Source organism: Microcebus murinus, chromosome 7, assembly GCF_040939455.1.
Source record: "Microcebus murinus isolate Inina chromosome 7, M.murinus_Inina_mat1.0, whole genome shotgun sequence".
Taxonomy (NCBI): domain Eukaryota; kingdom Metazoa; phylum Chordata; class Mammalia; order Primates; family Cheirogaleidae; genus Microcebus; species Microcebus murinus.
In genome coordinates, this window is record NC_134110.1 from 63782794 (window position 1) to 63802991 (window position 20198).

The window sequence follows — 20198 nt, forward strand, 5'->3', positions numbered from 1 at the left end:
ATGCATCTCATCTTTAAATAGTAATAATGGCCCTTATTTTGCAGAGCTATTATGAGAATTAAGCAACAGTCATATGTAAAAAGGTTTTTTAAACTAATACTATATAAACATGAGCTGCTTCTACTGTTAATATGTGTGGAGCAAACAGGAGACCATAATAATTGCTCTGTAATAATCTCCATTAATTTTAGGATGAATTTAAAAGCCACGATGCAGATTTATAGGACCAAAACTTTCAAGACAAGTTTTAATTGAGTGGAAATATTTTCTTATTTATGTTCTGATTTACTTCCAGAAATATTCTCATCTTCAGTTGGCACAACAAGAGTACCCGAGGCCATACTTCAAGAGCATGCTGTGGTGGGCTGGAATCCTACTGATGGCCGTGGGAGAGACGGGGAACTTTGCAGCCTATGGATTTGCCCCCATCACTCTCATCGCCCCGTTAGGCTGCATGTCTGTTACAGGTGAGCCACTGTTCTGAGTTTTGACAAATGGAAATTTCAAGAGAGCAGAATAACTGGAGAAAAACATACAACTGAAACAATAAATGCACGAAAGAAGAAAGCCTATTCCCTGTTTTCTTAGCATGTTAACATGGAAAATTATGCTACTAATTTCCATTACTCACTGTCACGTTGCCACATTAACCACAAAGAAACTCACATTTTGTAATTCTAACACTTACATTTAAAAGCCTGATTCCCAGTGTCTGATTCTCAACAAATCTACAGTAACAGAAAATGTTATACTGTGCTTTTAATCATTAATGAATTATCTAAGAACATTTGTAATACAATGTTTTATTCATATATTAAGCTGATATTACATGTGGAGTCTTTGATGCCTGATCCTGACTCCATAGTTTAGCATCTCTCTGACATGAAGAATTAAATATTGGTTATTCTACATTACTATAAGAATGTATAATTTTATAGTAATGTCACAATTACCTATATTAAAAATTTATGTAATTTACTAAATACATTTGGAAAAGAGAAAATGAGATGTTGCTAAAGACAAATAACAACAACAACAAAAAAAGCAAAAATCACAGCTACAAAGGAGAACAAATTCTCTAAGCTCTGTTAAAATCAATAAAATCTTTTTGGTTTTACTCTTTATCTGCTGCTATGGAAACAGCATGTTTCTAAATTTCTATGAATTTAGAACCTCCATTGAAATAGAAACAGGTTGATAGTCATTATCTGTTAACAATTAGATCAAGTATATCTTGTGTTTACGTATCCCAATTTTAATTTTTTTCAAAAAAATTATGATATTCTTGAAAGCACAGTTTAAACTGAAACAGTGTATATTCAAGGAGAATTTTATTTTGAAAGTAGTTTCCTCTTCTTAATCATTTAAGATATTTTATTTAAAATACTTTCATGATATATGATAGACTATTTAGCAAAAAACACTAATTTTGCTTTCTAGAAATTGCTTACTTACAGTAGCTATACTGTTACTACTCAGAAGGGGCACACAATTTATGTAATAACCATTTTTAACATTCTGATAAAGTGAGCAAATTGGGTGAACTTTGTTTTCTATTTAGTGTGCATAACATGTACATGAACATTCTAGATTACTTTTCTTCTCCAAATGTGAGAAATAACACATAAAAGATCTAATTATATTGCCAGCTTATCTCTACAGACTCCAGTTGTTCTGAACGTGTGTTATTCTTTACAATGACCGTGCACAGAGAGCTGATCTTTAGTTTTGTTTCTATTCTGTTTTATGCTCCGTTTCCATGAAATAGCCAAAGAAAAACATGCGTATCAGGTAGCTAGCTGGGGGAGGGGCGAGTGCACTACATTGTATTGAAATTCTCCTTGTATCTCTGTCTCCCAGCCCTGGGAAACGTTTTTTTGGGGAGGATGTAAGAGAAAGGGAGCTACTCTAGCTCTCTCAGACAAAGGGGGAATGTTGATGTAAATATTGTAAGATTTCATAGAAATGAAATATAGCCAGGCCTTGTGGGGCCTGAGGTGAGAATTGGGAAGTTTCCAGAGCTTCAGGGCCAGCAGGGCACCCCCTCACAGACCCTCCATGGAGCTGCCTGTGCATCTGCTCATCCGGGCATGACTTGCTCCAGGCTCTTATTAATAACTGGAAGCTTGACTTTCCCAACCTTCCGCTCAGAAAGAGCGTCCTGTTCCCCCCAGTCCCCTGCCAGGCCAGCGCCCCCACCTCCCAGCCTGGAGCCCACTGCTTTCACAGCTGGGCCTTTCTTCATGCTGCAGATCGGTTTTCTTTGTGTGCTGTTAGTGCCGAGATTAATATTTCAGCTTCAGAATATTTTTAGCTGCCTCCCTCTCTGCCCATCTAACGTGATTCAAAGAAATGAACTTACAGCCTCTAACACAAATCATTTCCTACTTTACAATCTTTGCAAACAGTAATATATGCTCATAAATAGCATTCCCACAGCACTCCCGAGGTGAATTTAGGTTCTTACAAAGCGACGTGGGCGGGTACAGGACTGCTGGCAATGGAGGACTTTCCCTAGAACAACTCCCTGTTACCCGGAGATTCTTTCTAAAGATTCTAGAAACTCTTACAGAACTCCAAGTGAAGGGGAAGGTGTTTTCAAAACAGGTATATCTTTGGCTGTGTCTAAAAGATGAGGCAGAAAATCTCTACTTTTCGATGCTAAAACTTTTTTCCCCGTATTATCACTTGGGCGTTTTATGAAAGGAATCAAACCTCCCTTTGAATTAAGAAAAAAAAAAAAAAAGATAACTATCTATTGCAATGCTGCATGGGAAATTGCGTGCCTTTTTCTGATTTTTCTTCTGTCCTTGGTTGTTTTGAAAAAAAAAAAAAAAAGACAATTAAAATCCAGAACATTATGATAGTTTTAGCCCTAAGTGCTAGTATGTTAAGTCCCTTAAGACTTTCATCATCTTTCCTCTTCTTAGGTGGTCTGGTTCATACCAACACACTGTGCTCCCTTTTCCCTTTTCAGAAGTTAGGAGACACTGTACAGGCCAACATGTGTCCTAGGCTTACTACACATACGATTGCTAATGAGTCAGGCCTGCTATTTTGTCTTACATAATCAAAATTCCTGTGCTATATATATATATGGGGGGGGAGGCTTTCAGTTTGCTCTCCACCCACATTTTCCCACCTTGAACCATCCTCCTCCTCATTCTTTTTCCCCCTCTCTCTGTGTATCCTCCTGTTCCTCACTGACATGCTCAGCTTCAGGCTGCATTTCCCAAACACTAGTTTTATAGGTAGATCATAGGTATTCTGAGAAGCAAAGAATTCCAAAATCAAATAGATTTCTGCAGTTTATGATTTAAAAGATTACACAAATTTCCTTAGCGTGGGGCTTCCTGGAGCCCAGGACGGGCCCATGCTCACTGTGAATCTTTCAGAGGCAGATGTCGTAGGCCAGGCTTCCCAAACCTATCCACTGCAGGTGTTTTTATAGGAAGCATCTCAGGGGACAACAGCTCTGCAGAAAACCCTTTAGGGAATTCTGAAGACAATGCTCACAAGCAGTCGCATCATGCCGGAGATGCAGCCCGTGCCTGGCCGTGGAGATTGTACACCAGGGAATAATCTCAGTGCATAGGCGAGTCCGAATGGCCAGGCTCGGGTCCAGCTTTTCGAGAGAGAGCAGCAGAGATTTTGTGTCCCTGTGCCATCTTTTCATTTTACTTTACTTTTCTCACTGAAGGTCTTTCTCCATGAATAATAGGTCCAAAAGCTTATTCTGAGTAAAGTGCTATTTATTCTAGCAGTATGGGGTTAATGCCAGACGTTGATTCGTGTTTGTGTTTCCATTAATTAATGCTTTTCAATTTCATCTAGAGCCTAGGCTGGATACTCCCTCCAATAAACCAGGGCCACAGAATGGTCAAGAGCACAAACTTTAGGGACGCACTGCCAGGGTTCAAATCTCAGTTCTGCCATTGGCAAGCTCTGTGACCTGGGGCTAGTTGTTAAAACCAATTTATGCCTCAGAGCCCTACTCTGTAGAATGGGAACAAAAATAGTTTCTATCTGAGAGGTCACTGTGGAAAAGAACTGAGTAAACACAAGGACCTAAGTGAGAGCAGTGTTGGATACACAGTACAGTATTTGACGTAATGACAACACTAGCTATTGTCACTGTGATTTGTAATTATTATTATGTAAAAACAAACTACATTATTCTTTATAATGGAGTATACTTCCATGCCACTGGAGATGGCTGTTGGTTAATTTCTCTAAAATGGATGGACCAATTCAAGAAATGCTTTTCATTGTTCTTGCCCATTGGATGGTTAATTTACAAGGGAGCAGAAAAGTGGGATCCTCACAGCTCATTTGTTCAGCCATTAAGCAGCCATTAACTTTCAACTCCTCCGTGCATTCCCTACTGTAACATGTTGGGAAATACCAGGATTTCCAAATAACCTACTAAGACAAAGCACATTTTAAAAAACAGACACAGGAGTTTGTCAGAGGAAAAGCATAACAATCTATTAATAGACGTGTGTGCAATTTTCCATCTTTTTGTTCGGGCTTCATAGCACTTTTGTTCACTTGCTAATTAACTACAGAGAGGCCAAATGGCAGATGTTTTTCAGATCAAATTGTGATTTGAGAATATGTTTTCTGGGAAACTATTTATTATACCAGAAATCCAGTAAAAGGAAATTAAGTTGGATATTCTGTGGAGTTTATAATAAAATTTTAAACTACTGCTGATACTTCTTGCCTCAGGTAAACCATCTTCCTCAGGAGGCTTTTCCTAGCTTCTAAACTAAGTTAAACAGGCCATATCCTACATAGGCCTTCCTCTTATCTGTGTGAATTTTAGAAAAGCAGCCTTTCAATGACATTTTTCAGTTCTGTGCCTCTGAGTGTTTATTTCTGTGTGTCTACAAATTATTGTAATACATTGATTTTATTAGAGCAGGACACTCTGGTGCCATCTGTCAGAAAATTGTCCTGGGAATTATACAAATTAACAAGGTCTGAGATGTAGTGTGGTGCCTCCTCAGATAGTGGAGTCTCTGTGCACTGTACAACCTGCCCAACCTGTCCAACCACACACAGCCACCCTGACCTACATTTCCCCTTTGGCAACTCTCATTGTGGGCACAATGACCTGTTTCAATCTTCACCATGTAACGGAGACCCAGAAGTCTGGTGAATGTATATATCTTGTTGCTTGACGTCTGCTCTTTCCAGGAGAACATGATACAGGGAAATCATATAATTCAACCTGTAGAATTGGGCTGAATTGAATTTTGATAAAATGAGAATAGGATGTTTTGTTCTAGGGTGCTGTAAGAGAAAAACACTTGCTTAAAAGATTTCAATTCCTGATGAAGCATAATGGTTAAACATTTCATTGCAAAAGACTCATGAATATTCACTCTTGTGAATACTTAACGGTCTATACGCCTGTTCTTGGGGGGTTGAGTTCGTGTATCTACACAGTGGCCTTACATTTAATGTTTTCCATTTTTTTGTTTATTCTCATGACTGTGATCTATGCTATGCCTAAGCATTTAGAGGCGATTAAAAATAATGAAGTTATCAAGAATTCAAAGAATTGGAGCCACATGGAATTAAGGAGATTTATGGCAGACCTCACTCAGAATAAAATTAACTTGTCTAGGAGGTGGCAAGGGAGTGGGATATGGAAGGAAATTGTTGCAGGGGAAGGAAGGAAGAAATAGAACACAATTGAAGCACCAGTGACATTTTTCAGTTCTATGCCTCTGAGTATAGTGATTATAAAAGAGTTCAGAGAACATATCACCTGTTTCCAACTTAAATTCAGGCAAGACTTTAGATGAAATAATAAAGGTAAGAAACTAATATTAAATGAGCATCCACTATGCCAGATGTTGTATGAGACACATAAACTTGTTACCTTATACTTAATCGTTGCCCAGCTGAATGGAAGTGAGTGAATTTAGGATGCATTGTATAAAATTTAACACTCAGAATTTTATATGGAAAAGTAATAGCAGCAAGGTCTCCTTGGCCCTAGAAGATTTCTTAAAGGAAGTAGCCACCCTGTTACTGGGCTAATTTGGATTAAGATTGGAGAGCTAACTGTACTGAGAAAATGAGGAGAGAATGAGATGTACGACTGATAAGTCTTTTCCATCTCTAATTTCCCCAAATATGCTGGCTTTTGCTCAAATCAAAATTCACAATGTAGAATATATGTTGTTTCGTGTATTTCTGTTGTGCCATTATGAAGCCGTAAGCCGAAATGTATCTGTAATCCATTAGACGATGGTCATAACATAGCCAGAAAGCCCTGGTGAGGCGTTTTGGAATTCCAAAGAAGTCATGTCAAGCAGAAACTTTGGTCTCCAAGATTTTATTAGAAACAAATGAAAGGAAACATAAACAGACCAACGAGCAAGTGACCCATAGCGTTACACAAACCTAGATGCCATGAATTCTCTCTGTCCTTCAGAGCAGTGTGCTTGGTGCCAGCCTGGATGAAGTCATCCGAACTCTAAAACTTCACAGGATGCTTGTGATAGTGGCACTTCACATGGATGTTTATTTGAATGTTCGAGATATGCAGAAAATATCTCTTTTCTCAGTGGCTTTAGTTAGTTGCTTTCGCATATTTCCCCAAAAACCAGCCTAATAAAATGTGTGGAATAAAACTCCAAAGCTTTAATTTTATGTCTGCTCATACACTCTCAGCAGAAAGCATTTCTAAAGCTTGAAAACTTTATTTGGAACATCTTTTCTACCCATCCTTAGTTTTTGAGAATGCCACAAAGTATTTCTAGAGAAATTGCTAATGAAGAAGGAACATGCAATTATATTTATAATACAGGATTAATCTTGTCAGTGGTAGTATTTTTACTTTTTTTGGAGTCTTTTCAAGTTTAATCATTAATGCATGCCAAGAAAGATGTAGAAAAGAAAGGATTATTGTTCTTAATCCAGGTAAAATTTCCTCATTTGAAATTATGCAAATTGCCTCTGTACAATGGTCTATCTTCATTGTCTTCAGTCAATGACAATAGCAATTTTTTTCCTCAACGTGAATTACTTGACATTTTTCTTCCTGCCAACATGAATATAGTAGGATAACTTTTCTCTCTGTAAGAAGACATTTTTCAAACTGTCACATCCTCAAATCTTCAAATCTTAACTCTATGGAGTGCATTGTGATTGACATACTTTTTTTCCCTAAAATTCTACAACTAACAGGGAATGATAATTAGGGGGCAGTACCTCAGTATGGTTAGAGTTGACTGAGCCTTTGAGCACGCTTCGTGTGTCTACGTGTGTGAAGCTTGATTGTGACTGACGTGAAAATGTTTTTGTGGTTTGCTTTTTAGCAGTACAAGAAAGTTGCCATTATAAGTGGTCAGAAACCACAAGCCAGATATTTACATGTGAGGTTCTGTTTGTAGCATTATTATATAAATATGTTCTTTTCACATCATGGGGATTTCATTTTTTATAAAACAGAAAATTCTTTAGTGGTTTGTCTTCTACTTTCCTATGTTATAAACATACATCCCGGTCTCTCCTCAGATCATAGAGGTTATACAATAAATTGGATGCCCAGGAAATGAAAATTGATGAAGTTTTCATTTGTAGACTAGATCAGAGTTCACAAACTCAAGGCCTGTACACCAGAGCTAGCTGGTTCTGTGTTTTGTTTGGCGCGAACAATGCTTTTAAAGAATATGAATTAATTTCCCCTGTTTAAAAATTAGAGACCATAACACAAAAAAATGGATTTTAGTCGTAAAGAATCAGATTTGATAGCAATGTACTTGCAGTTGGCGAGGGCTGAATTATGTCTGCCACCTAGCACTGATCTTGTATAATTAATTCCCTACACTCCACTGCCCCTCACCACACTACCCCCACCCCCCATCGCCACAGCCCACCCCCTCCTCACCCCTGCCCACACCCCTCATCACACCGGCCCATCCTCCTCATTATTTTTTCCTCTTTAAAGGATCACCTGATAGGCCCCTATAGGCATGTGAATTTGTAACCTGTCAATCAAAGGGTATTTATCTCCCCGACTGGGTCAGGTAAGAATATTATATCCATAATCACGGTTGATTAAAGTATAATTAATTGATTGTTCTAACTTTGGGTTAGTTTGTCTTTAAGCAGTGGTTAAAGAAAAAAAAAGGCTAAAACAGAGAGAAATAAGTAAAAGTGAACAAAATCATTTAAAAATAGCCATGCCATATATGGCTATTTAAATAGTTATTAAACTCTCTTCTGCACTATTAAGCCTTTGATTTAAAAAAAAATCATCATTTGGGGGGCAAAAGAGTTTAAGAAAAAGCATACATATGTTTTAATGTTTCAAATTTTAAAAGGGAATGCCTATCTACCTATTCTACAAACACGAAGTTCTAAATGAACATGTACAAATCTGCCCTTGGGTTTAATTGCTAACATACAGACATTTGGTGCTTAACTTCTCATTTACTAATCCCTGTTAGTAGCTATTACAGAAGAAAACTCAAATCAGGTTTGTACAATTTTTCTGAACTCTCATGCAGATTAATTTATAGGTGTTTTTTTTTCCTCTCTTGTGGCCTGCTACAGATCTTAGAGCATCAACTTTTGACCACATTAAGGTAAATACCTCTTCCACAATAGCAACCAGTCTTGGACTGAGTTTCATAAACTGAATGGTCAGAGAAGAGGAGAATGATTGAAAAACCCTGGGTTGATTCCTCAGTAAATCAGAAACCGTGAGGAAGCTCACCACCAGGACACACACCCACCCCCAGGGACTGCACCCTCCCCCACATCTAGGCTTGGCTAAACCCCTCAAAACTTGCTTGGCTTTAATTTTATCTATTTTCATCTGGAAATCTGAATCAGAATGCTCATCTGTATGTGTTCTTATGTGAACCTAGGCCAGAATGAATCTCCATTCTGACTGCTAACCTAGGTGACACTTAATGGCCAAAAAGAGAATAAATGACTCACCAATAGGAGTCCGTCCATCATCATTGTTGCTGAGATTCTTCCCGACCATAAAGCATTACAACTTCAAGGGCAAATAGATACATTAATAAACTGCCCCGTGGAGACACTATCTTCCACCAGAGCAAATGTTAGAAGAGGCGTTTACATCCTTTCCCTTTATAGATAGTAGTCCTGCTGTCTTTTTTTCCCCCCATGACTCCTACCAATGTTTGGCTTTTGGTATATGATCTTTAAAAAAAAAATTCTGTTTATTTTTTTAAATTTATTTTTTTAATTTTTAATTGACAAATAATAATTATCTATATGCATGGGATACAATGTGATGGTTTGATATATGTATACATTGTAGAAAGATTAAATCAAGCTAATTAACATATCTGTCACATCACAGTTATCTCTTCTTTGTGGAAAGAATGTTTAAAATCTACTCTTTTGGCAATTTTGCAATACTATATACAATACATTATTATCAACTATGGTCACCATTCTGTGTAATAGATCACTAAAATAATTCTCCTTATCTAAATTTTATTTGTACCCATGGTATATTACTTTTCACCTTTTTTAAAAAAATGCATTATGGCCCTTGTGGTCCCAAGCCTGGCTCAGGAGTCACTGTGTGACGTTGTGTAATGAATGTAACCTATCTGGGCCTCAGCTTTCTCACCTGTATGATGAGATAACACCACTACCATATCATAGAGGTGTTGGGAGGATAGGAGTTAATTATTCCCTGCCAAACTCTTAGTAGAATACTTAGCCACCTTATTGTTTATATATTTTTATATCATAATCATTATATAAATATAATTTTCTACCTTTTTTTAACATTATAGCATAAAAATTTTCAGTATCTTTATATAATTTTCCATCATAATTTTTATTGATTGCATAATATTCTATCCATTATTGCTGAAGATTGAGATTATTCCAATTTTCCACCTTGAAAAATAATTTTGCAATGAACACCTTTAGGCTTGAGACTATTTTTGGAATACTTCCTTAGGACGGATTCACAGATGCAGAATTACTAGACCAAAGAATGATGCTCTTGATAGATATTATAATATCACTGTTCAGAAAGGTTCTTTCAATTCAGTGGCACTGGCCATGTGAGAGAGCGCTAACTTCACTTCCTCCTTGTCGATCACCTGGAAATTGCATGTGAGAAATAGCACCTGGCTTTGACTTGTATTTCTTTTATTACTGGCAATTTGGACTTTTTCCTATATGTTTGTCTACTCATTATGAATTATTTGTGTTCTTGACCATTCATTTATCCATCGGGGTTGGGTTTCCCTACTGGGGGGTATACTCGATTCAAAACGCACCATCACTAAGTAAGGAAAGGGTGATGCATCAGATCTTGGTGCTTCACTCACATCTGCACTGCAGACCACGGTCATCTTGGGAAACAGAAGACCTGTCTCTCTTCTCTCAAATACTCTAAGCCACTTAGGAAAACAGAAAGGGCACAGCTTGATCTCTGTGCTTTTATTTCTAATAACTGGCTATTTATAATATATTCGAGCAAGGAGGGTAATTAGAAACCATGAAGCACACATACTTCATCTCACTGATTAAGCAAATAAAACCCAGGGGATGGCATGTTAACTTGTGCTGTATTCCACAGTTGGCTCTGGACAGAGCCAAAACTAGAACCCGGGTGTCCGGCCAGCCCAGCCCAGCACAGCACCTGGCCATCTAGGCAGTGCTGTGGCCCCCAACCGTGCTTCCTGGGGGGGCCTCCTACTTTTCACCTGGAGTGATATTTTGAGTAACAAAAGAGTAGGGAAGTCTTTTTGTCTAATTCCTGTCTATGCTCCACGTCACTGCATCCTGATGAATCAGGCTCATCCTTTCCGGCTCAGCATTTCCTTAAGGATAATGAAATAAGAACGTGTTGAAGACAGCTCAGCTCAGATTAGACCCCCTGTCACGAGTTCTGTATGTGGGCCCCAGGATGAGAAAACTCTCTGGGCAACTGCAGGAGCATTATCCACCATTAATTGTTGAAAAGCTTGGGGGAAAAGGGTGTCAAATTTTAAAAACTTTTCCCACCTGCCTAGAATAACAGTCCATTGAGCATGGGTGGTAAGTTTTGCCTGGGAAAATAGCCTAAGTGGAGGGACATTTTATTAACCTTCTGACATTACTGTGTACCTAGGAGGACATGCATCTTCCTCCTGATTTTCCTTACACCTTGAAAAGGTATTTATTAATTAATCACTCAGATCAGTGAGCACTCTCTGTGTAGACTAGTGTCTTCTTAAGACCAGAAGGGAATAGCATTCATGAGCCTCTGGTCAAAGAAGCCTCAAACCAAAAATGCTCACAAAACTGCAAATGCTGAAGCAAATAACTATAGTTTCATCATACCTAGTACAAATCTGCTTAATTTATGATGTGTTCTGTTTTAATGCTTTCTAAACTATTGATCTTGAAATGCTCTACTTTTGAATATTAAATTTTACTATAAGAATAAAAGTGTAATAACTTTCTCCCTTTTCTAGGTGTTCATTAGGCAATGGTTATTGTTACAGCAACTACTAGATAGGGTTGGGTTTGACAGATCTTTGATTGCAGAGATGTATGGGAGTACTTCAGTTTATTTTTTTCTCATTTAAAAAATTTACTACTCTACTTAGAAGTCATGTTCTTAGCTGTTCCTCAGATACTATCTTTTTGCTTAGCACAGCTCTCATTTTACCATGATTTGCAAGATAAATGAGTTACAAGTAAATGTATCTTAATAGAATGTTCCTTTTTTATTACTTTCTTTGCTAGATAAGTAAAGCTAAAAATCTTCTTATTCTCTCATCTAAAAATTTTGTAGGAAATCTCATGTTCTCTTAAAACAGAAAAAATATGTCATTGGATGAAGTGAAAGTGCATTAGGCTTCTAAATTCTTTCAGAAAGGAAGAGCAGCATATTTATGTTTCATGAAACTCTGATAATTATTTTACAGCAAGTGATACAATTTGATGCATGTGTTATATTTCCAGTTTTTTACCAAATCATGTCCTTTTTGCTTTTAGCAATGAAATTATTTCCCACATAACATTTTCCCCTCTTCCTTCTGAAAATAAAATTATTTATGAAACCGTGGCCTAGCAACAAGAATAAAAGGAAAATGATGTATTTTCTTACTTCAAGGAAGGTGATGAGTGTAATATACTAGAAAGAGCTCTGGACTGAGAATAAGGAAATATGGATGCCAGTTCCAGCTCTGCTAGAATATAAATGTTTGTTAGATGGATAGATCAGCCAATAGACAGACAAACTCTTTGGACCTCAGTTTCCCAGTTATAAAGTTTAGGACCTGGAGTAGATTATCTCCGTGTCTCCTACTACTCTAGAAGTTTCTCATTCCATGTAAGCAATGTCTCCTTTCTTACTGAAATCCTTTGTTGTGAAATAGTCGTCTTAAGGATTGTTATAATAGAAGGCATTTGATAGGTGTTAGTGTAGCTATACTTCACCTATTCTTTATTACTAATCTATCTCCTTCTGCTTGGAAACAGTCCTTACCTAATTATACAGGAAGTCAGTGATTCAGGGATGGGGAAGAGGTCTTGTTTTTTATAAACTTTTCTAGTGCTCTACATGTGATATTAATTTCCCTGAATTATTTTGCTCCAAATCTGAAATAGAAAATTATTATACATTTTTATACCTGTCCCCAATTCAGTTCTTAATTTAATGAGCCACGTATTCATACATTAGCAGAAAATCTTGCTTTCATGTTTTAAAGTCACACCAATTGAACATTTCCCATGATCTGTTTATTCTGTGTAACACTTTCATTCCTACAAATAACCTGCCCAGGAAAAGTTTGGAAGGACAAGGATCAACTAGAATGAGAGAGAGCTAGTTTGAGGGGAAAAAAACAGAAAAAAAATATGAGGATCCCAGCTTATCTTGAGTTAGGGTTTCTGGTGTGGATTTGTTATTTTGTTTTAAATAAATTGCCAGAATACCAGATATAGTCATATTGAAATTCAACAACAGCATCTATTTAATGGATTATTATACAGACATTAACATTATGTCTATGAAGAATTCTTACAAAGATGGCAAATTGTAATGTGGTAACTAAGGAAACTGAGAAAAGAAATTTTACATTATAGTTTGATCTCTACTAAAGGGAAATAAAAACACTGACATATTAACTGAATTTCTCTCTAGTCGATGATATTATTTTATGATAATTTTTCTTTCTTGTATTTTTACTTTTAAAAAACAACCAGAGAATAATTTTTGTTAAAAATTTACACAACACATTATGTTGTGTATCTTTTTGCATTACTGTCATTTGAGATTTTCCCATGCCTGTACTCATGGAGGAATGGCCCCACAAGATAAACAACTCAGAGATGTTCAACTTACCCCTCATACCGGAGGTGATATCAGCAGACTCTGGCTCAACTATGGAGGAGAGAGTCCAGTGGCATCAGTAAGGGGAAAGAGGGTCTAAAATATGACGAACAGCTGCTGCATGACTGAGATCCCACAAATGCTCTTTGATTTCATTCAGTGAAAATTTATCGAATACCTTTTGTGTGCTAGATACTAGCACACAAGTCTGGAGACCTAAGAAGAATCTAAGAAGACTTATCTCAGACTAAAAGGAACTGATAGTTTTGGGGAGAGACAGGCAAATAAACCTTAGATGTGCTGAAAAAGCCACAGGAGGGTGGAGTGGTCAGCTGAATCTGGGGCAATTCTAAGGTGATGCCAGAGTCTAGAGTTGGTCACTAGGATGGGGGCAGAGTTGCACGTGGAAAAGCCATTGAGCATGAAACTATATGGTAGATTCTGGGAATTGTGATGATTTCAGCAAGGCTGGGCATAGATTACGGAACAAATAAGGACAGATGTGGTGATGAAAGTGACAGGAGCTGGGTATGAGGCCTTTGTCCTGAAGATGACAAGAAGCCATTTGGAGGTTTGAAAGCTGTGGATTTACATTAGATTTGCATTTGAAAGAGATTACTCAGGTGGTGGTACCTAGAAAAGGGAGAAAAGGGAGGCCAGGGGGGAAGCTATTATATAATGGCCTAAGCCAGAGGAGAAGCTGACCTGAGCAGCTGGGGCTGAAGGGCCAGTGACAACTCAAAGGAAGAGGAGGGGGACTTGAGAGGCAGTGAAATATAGACTTAGACCCGGTAGCCTGTTGGATGTGGGGTGTGAAATAGAGGAGGACTAGGACGGACCCGGGGATATGAGTTTCAGTTTGGGACATATTTAAATTTCTTTCCATCCTTCTTTCCTCCCCTTCTGTCTCTTCCTGTCTCTCCAGCCCTTCCTCCTCTTTCTGCCTACTTCTTTCTCTCCATTCATTTGTTTAGTCATTCAGTGAACTTGCATTAAGCCCTTACTGTGTACCAGGCACTGCCAGCCATGTCCTAGGTCCATTGTCAACCACCCATATGTCCATGTATCCCCAACCATGAGGGGGAAGAAAGTCATTTTTATAACCACAGCTGCTGGGTGTCTCTGATGAAGACACAGCTTGTCAGGCATAAGACACAAATTGCTTAACTTGTTTAAAATGGCATTGTATAATATATGTTTTTATACTGGAACTACCACTAATGGCCATTTTCTTTGTAGGTAGTGCCATTATCTCTGTTACATTTCTGAAAGAAAATTTGAGAGCCTCAGATTTACTAGGTAAGTAATTATTTAATTCATATAATTATAGCATTGATTGATCAGGGTATAAATAATGGTATCCACAAAAAACATGTGTTTTAAAAACTGGAAACAAAGTTAGGCACAGTGGCTCACACCTTTAACCCCAGCACTTTGGGAGGCCAAGGAGGGAGGAACACTTGAGCCCAGGAGTTGAGACCAGCTAGGCGTGGTGGCATGCACCTGTAGTCCCAGCTACTTAGGCGGCTGAGGTGGGAGGATTGCTTGAGCCTGAGAGTTAGAGGTTGTAGTGAGCTGTGATTGCACTACTGTACTCCATTCTGGGAGATAGAGCAAGAAGACCCTGTCTTAAAAAAAATAAAAATAAAAATAAAACCCTGGAAACAAATTACAGAAATGGTTGTAAATCTCATGTAGAGATGAACATTATTCTGTTTTTGTGCTGCCATCTCTTCTCACAAGAAATACTTTCATTTTCATTGTGACTACTGCCTATGCCATTGGCCATAGCAAATTATTATTTTATAATATTGTTATGAAATATTTATGAACATAATAAAATTCAATGAAAGTAGCTGTGTTACCTAATAGACAATTCCACTTTAAGGGACATATTTGTTATATTCTTACGCAAAAGTACTGCATAAAAATGAGAACCACAAAAAAATTAGATGCACCAACCAACTACTAAATTTGTAGTTAGCACTTTTCAAAAGTAACATGGAACATTGTTCTTCAAATTTTTATTTGGAAATAATACAGTTATCAATGGAAAATAATAATAGCCTTCCTGGCTGGAAGAAAGACTTCTGTTGTATAGCAAAGCCATCATTTACTCATTGTATCTTTTAGCTCTTGTTGGAAATATCATTGTTGAGAAGAATTATAGAGATTCATATTTTCTTCCTTGACAAAGTCCTATTCGAACTGCTGCTGACATATGATAATGAATATAGATACTTTAGGCACTTTAAATAAAACAATGCTTACTCTCTTCCAGGGAGATCATATTTTTTTAAAAATGTGAGCTATAAATGTGACACCAGTGTTGGTATGCTGAGCATTTGTTTTCCCTGATCATGTTTCCCTTGAGCCTAACGTCTTGAAAGTGCTTTCACGTTTTCTTTTCCTCCTTGGTTTGATTCAGCTAGCAGATCTTTTTAGTCAACAATGTCAGATTTTCATGGTTAAATTGTTTTTCTAAATATATTCACATGTGGATTGTATCTTTTTTCAACATTATTTTTTATACTCTTTTTTATATATTGTGGTTTATGGAATCATCTGGGGACGTTGTATGGAATCAGAAATAAGAATGACCAATGCCTGAATTTTATACATTAAAAATTAGTTCCTATATCGTTTTTCTCATTTATTAAATGTCTGAAGGAACTTTAAATCCTTTTATCTAACGTCTGTCATCTTTTGTGGTTAATGGTTGATTAATGATTAAATTAATCTAAGGTATTAAATGAGATAATGCAGATAAATATAAAGGAGGATTATCTTGAATATTAGTGATAAAAAGATGATTAAGACAGAATCCCTGCCTTCAAATAATTTATAGTCTGTGATAAAATATATAGAGAGAGAAGGTTTTTTTTTAAGTAGAAAATAATATGTAACATAATGCCATGAGCTTTTAGTTTAGACCAGTGTCTCTGAACCTCGGCATTACTGACATTTTGGACCAGATAATTCTTCATAGTAGGAGGCTGTCCTGTGCGTCGTAGGATGTTTAGCATCCCCTCCTGGCCTGCGCCCACTAGATGCCTCTAACACCCTCCCGCCCCCTGTTGACAACCAAAATGTCTCTTGACATTGCCAGATGTCCCTGGGGGACAAAATTACCCCAAGTTGAGAACCACTGGTTTAGAATAAAGAGAGATTACACTAGCTAGGAATATCAGAGATAATTTTTAAAGTTTTAAAGATAATTTGAATTGGTTCTGACAACCGGGTAGGACACACATAGGCATTTGGAGGAGGACATACAAAGGGAAGAACATGAGAAGTGCTAACAAAGGTGCAGAAAGGTAAAGTGAGTTTCTATTTAATACTGTATGATAACTGCTGCCTCTAAGGATCAGTAAAAAAATAAATGAAAGTAGGAACTATGGAAAAGAACAAGTACAAATATCAATATGTACAGCTAAAACTTAGAAAACTCAACATCAGCTAAATATTACTAAAAGCAATAAACTAGCTCAATATTAAAGAATATAAATTAAACTCATGCTCATGACTTCAAATCTGGATTCAACTTCTGCTATCAACTGTGTGGCCAACCTACTATTGAAGCCTCAAGTGCTGACAAATATATGACTGTTTGGAGGATGAAATTGGATAATTCATTTCAGAGCACTCTAAGAAATGGAAAGTTCTGTCAATATAATTGTCATACTTTCTACGATTACCTTCATTCCCAAGAGATTTCTAAGAGCTAATACTAAAAATATAACATAAGGACTGGGAAACATACACACACACACACACACACACACACACACACACACACACACCAAGAAAGCAAATTACCAAAATAAAACCTCCAATTAATTATTTAGGATTCTTTGCTAATTTCTTGTATTTTAATAACAGCTAATATTTATTTAAAAATTCACTCTTGCTAGATACTATGTTAAGTGTTTTACATGGACTATCTCATTTAAATGTTGGAATAACCCATTTACAGAAGTAAAATAACATGCCCAAGGTCATATAACTAGTATGTGATGGACCAGCATTCTAACAACAGCAACCTAATATAGTACAACAGCTTAGGGTGAGCCTTTACTGTCAGAGAGCTTGCAAAGTTACATAAGTAAGCTCTTTAAGCCTCAATTTCCTCATCTTTAAAATAAAGATATAAATACTCACTTCATAGAATTAAATTAGTTCATGTATATAAAACTCTTAGAACAGGGCCTATCACATAATAAGTGCTCAATAATGTTAGCTATTATTATCATTACTGCTACCACCACCACCACCACCACCCACCACTACACTGTACTAGTTAATGAGAGGAAACCTTCATTACGATATTTTTGCAAACTTTAGTAATCTAGGTAAGATTTCCAACAACTCTGGTTGGTTCTCCCCCCCTTCCTAACTTAATGCTTTTTGAGTAGGGGTATATAACTGTTAAGTCCCATTTGTTTCAAACTGTAGTTAAAAGTAATCACTTTTTGCCTTTAATCTTGTGTCACGGAGTAAAAAAAAGATTTAGTCTCCTATTCCATACCTTTGTCACCAACTAGCAACATCATAAGATTGTCTTTATCTGAGATGTAGTAACCCACTTCATACCTTAGAGAAGTCCAGGGAAGGACTTTTCCCCAATCTCATTCAGTAAAGTGTTAAGTTGCATGTATTTTCTTTGGACCTTATTGCTGTTGCCTTGAGAAAAATTAGCTCTTTCTGTTAAAAGCAAAGAATGCATTTTTTTTTTCTTTACAGGGACTAAAACCAAATAGGGAAAAGAGTAGTTAGTGGTGTTTTTTAAAGATTAACATATGAGCATGCTAAAAATTAAATTGTCAGAATGTGTAAAGAAAAACCATTTATTTTTCCCTGCTTCAAGCAAATGAAAGTTTGTTTTTCGTGATGGAACAAATGAAGACTTGGGGGCCATGTGGAAACAAGCTGAACTAATTTGTTGCCAAATGTTTCTCTGTGGCTATGAAGCTTTTCACCACTGGTCTCAGAAAAAATGACCTCACAAAAGCTATGTCTGAAAGGAATTGCCAACTATTATTAACTCAATGACAGGGTTTGGACTGTACTCTGATTCTTAGTGGATTAATAATTTTAAATTATCTTAATGATTATTTTTTCTTTTAAAAGCACCAGATTTTTCTCCCTTCCAATCAGCCAAAAACTATAGTATCTTCTCTCTTCTCCCTCACTCATCAGAAATACCAAATCTGATAGCCTGTGCAAACCTAGTTGATTTAAGTCCAGATAGTGTCATCATAGAAATAAAAATTCCAGTTAACTCATCTGCACTCTCCAGAGACCAGTACTTCGATTACTTCAAGTCACCTAGAAAGGGTTTCCCCAGATAGCATGTCAAGAGACACAATAGCCAAGTGACCCATCGTTTCTAGTTGAAAGGACAGATTGGCACTTTTGGTTTCAGAGTTGCTTCAAGAACAGGAGTCTTTCAGGTGGTGGGTCCAGGACTATTTCGATTCACTACATATTGAGACTTTCCAATCTAGGACTCCTTTAAGGTTGAGCTGCTGAAAGCCTGAGCAGTCTGTAGAGATCATAGTTACAGGAGGGGATTCCCACATGGTTTGACATGAAGGAGTCCAGTGTGTTCTGGACTCCTGGTATCCCACAAAAGCACTAACGAGGCTCCCGTTGATTAGGAGATACACTGTAGGGCCCAGGGAAATCAGATAGCAATCTCGGTTGGTGTCAGGTTGGCCGAATATTAAAAAATCCTTTAGGCTCCTGGAAATCAGGTCAAGCCAGATTCCAGAAGTTAGAAAACAGGCAGTTAGGACTAGTTGGCGTCCAGCTGGAGAGTAGAGACAAAATTTCAGGCTTTGGTTACAGGGAGGAGTGGTCTGGGAAACAGGATGTCAGTTGAGGAAGAACATGCAAGTAGATCTTAGCATCCACAGCTTGCACAGGCGAGGAATTCAGCACGTGAGGGTTACCAGTGAACAGAAGCATCCAAAGGATGGAGCCTGATTCTGGGGTGTTTTTCCTGTGACTACGTTTGCACTTCGTTCTCGGTCTATAGGTATCTATAGGAGACTTTTGCAGCAGCAGGCTAGTATCTTCCTGAAACAAAGGCTGCATTCTCACAGCTGGATCCAGTTAAATGTCAAGTATTTCCCAAAGTATAAAATATTCCCCAAAACGCTACTTGAATGCAATGTAAATGGTCAAATATGTTTAGAAAATATGACAACCATATCCTCCTCTGGGAGACTCATAGGGAACACTAATGCATTTCTAGAGGATCTGAGAGGTCTTCCAGTAAAAGAACTATTTAAGTTTGTTTAACTCACCTCTTTCCAAATATATTTGCCTTGGGACCTTTTCTGGTGGAGCATCTGTCTTATGAAACTGGTTCCAGAGAATACCAGTTTGAGAATAGTCTTCTAAAGGAAAGTTAGGGCCAGAGAAATTACCTAAGACCACTCAGGGACCCCAGGGACCTCTGCCAGGAGAAACCAATTCCTTCTATTCCCAGCGGGGATGCTGCATCCAGCCTCAGGTTGCATGTTCTGTGCAGCTCCCAGGGGCGCCACTCAACATAGACTACAATGGGAATGACACTCTGAGCTGTCCACTCAGCAGCCTTTATCCTTAATGACTACAAGAGGCTGTAGAGTGTAATAGCTAAGTAAATTTGTCTACCTAGGTTTCAACCCAAGCTCTCTACTTATTAGCTGGAAATCCCAGGCAAGACAGTTATATCTTCTATAACTCAATTTTCGCATTTGTCAAATATAGATACTAATAGTTTAAGAGTATACAGTATATATTATGCATATTATAAATTTTATACTATATAAGTTATGTATAGTATATGTTGTAATAGTGTAAT

General features: G+C 37.4%; 1 protein-coding gene across 3 annotated transcripts in view; it reads left to right on the top strand.

Annotated features, from left to right (window-relative positions):
- NIPAL2 (NIPA like domain containing 2) overlaps positions 1 to 20198 on the top strand; it is a 114590-nt gene that overhangs the window by 60060 nt on the left and 34332 nt on the right. For 2 of the 3 annotated variants that reach the window (XM_012762003.3, XM_012762001.2), the window contains exons 3-4: positions 296 to 467; positions 14585 to 14644. In XM_012762003.3, the coding sequence (XP_012617457.2) occupies positions 296 to 467; positions 14585 to 14644 (232 nt within the window). The remainder of the gene's footprint in view (positions 1 to 295; positions 468 to 14584; positions 14645 to 20198) is intronic. The other variant, XM_076005134.1, reaches the window with a different exon arrangement.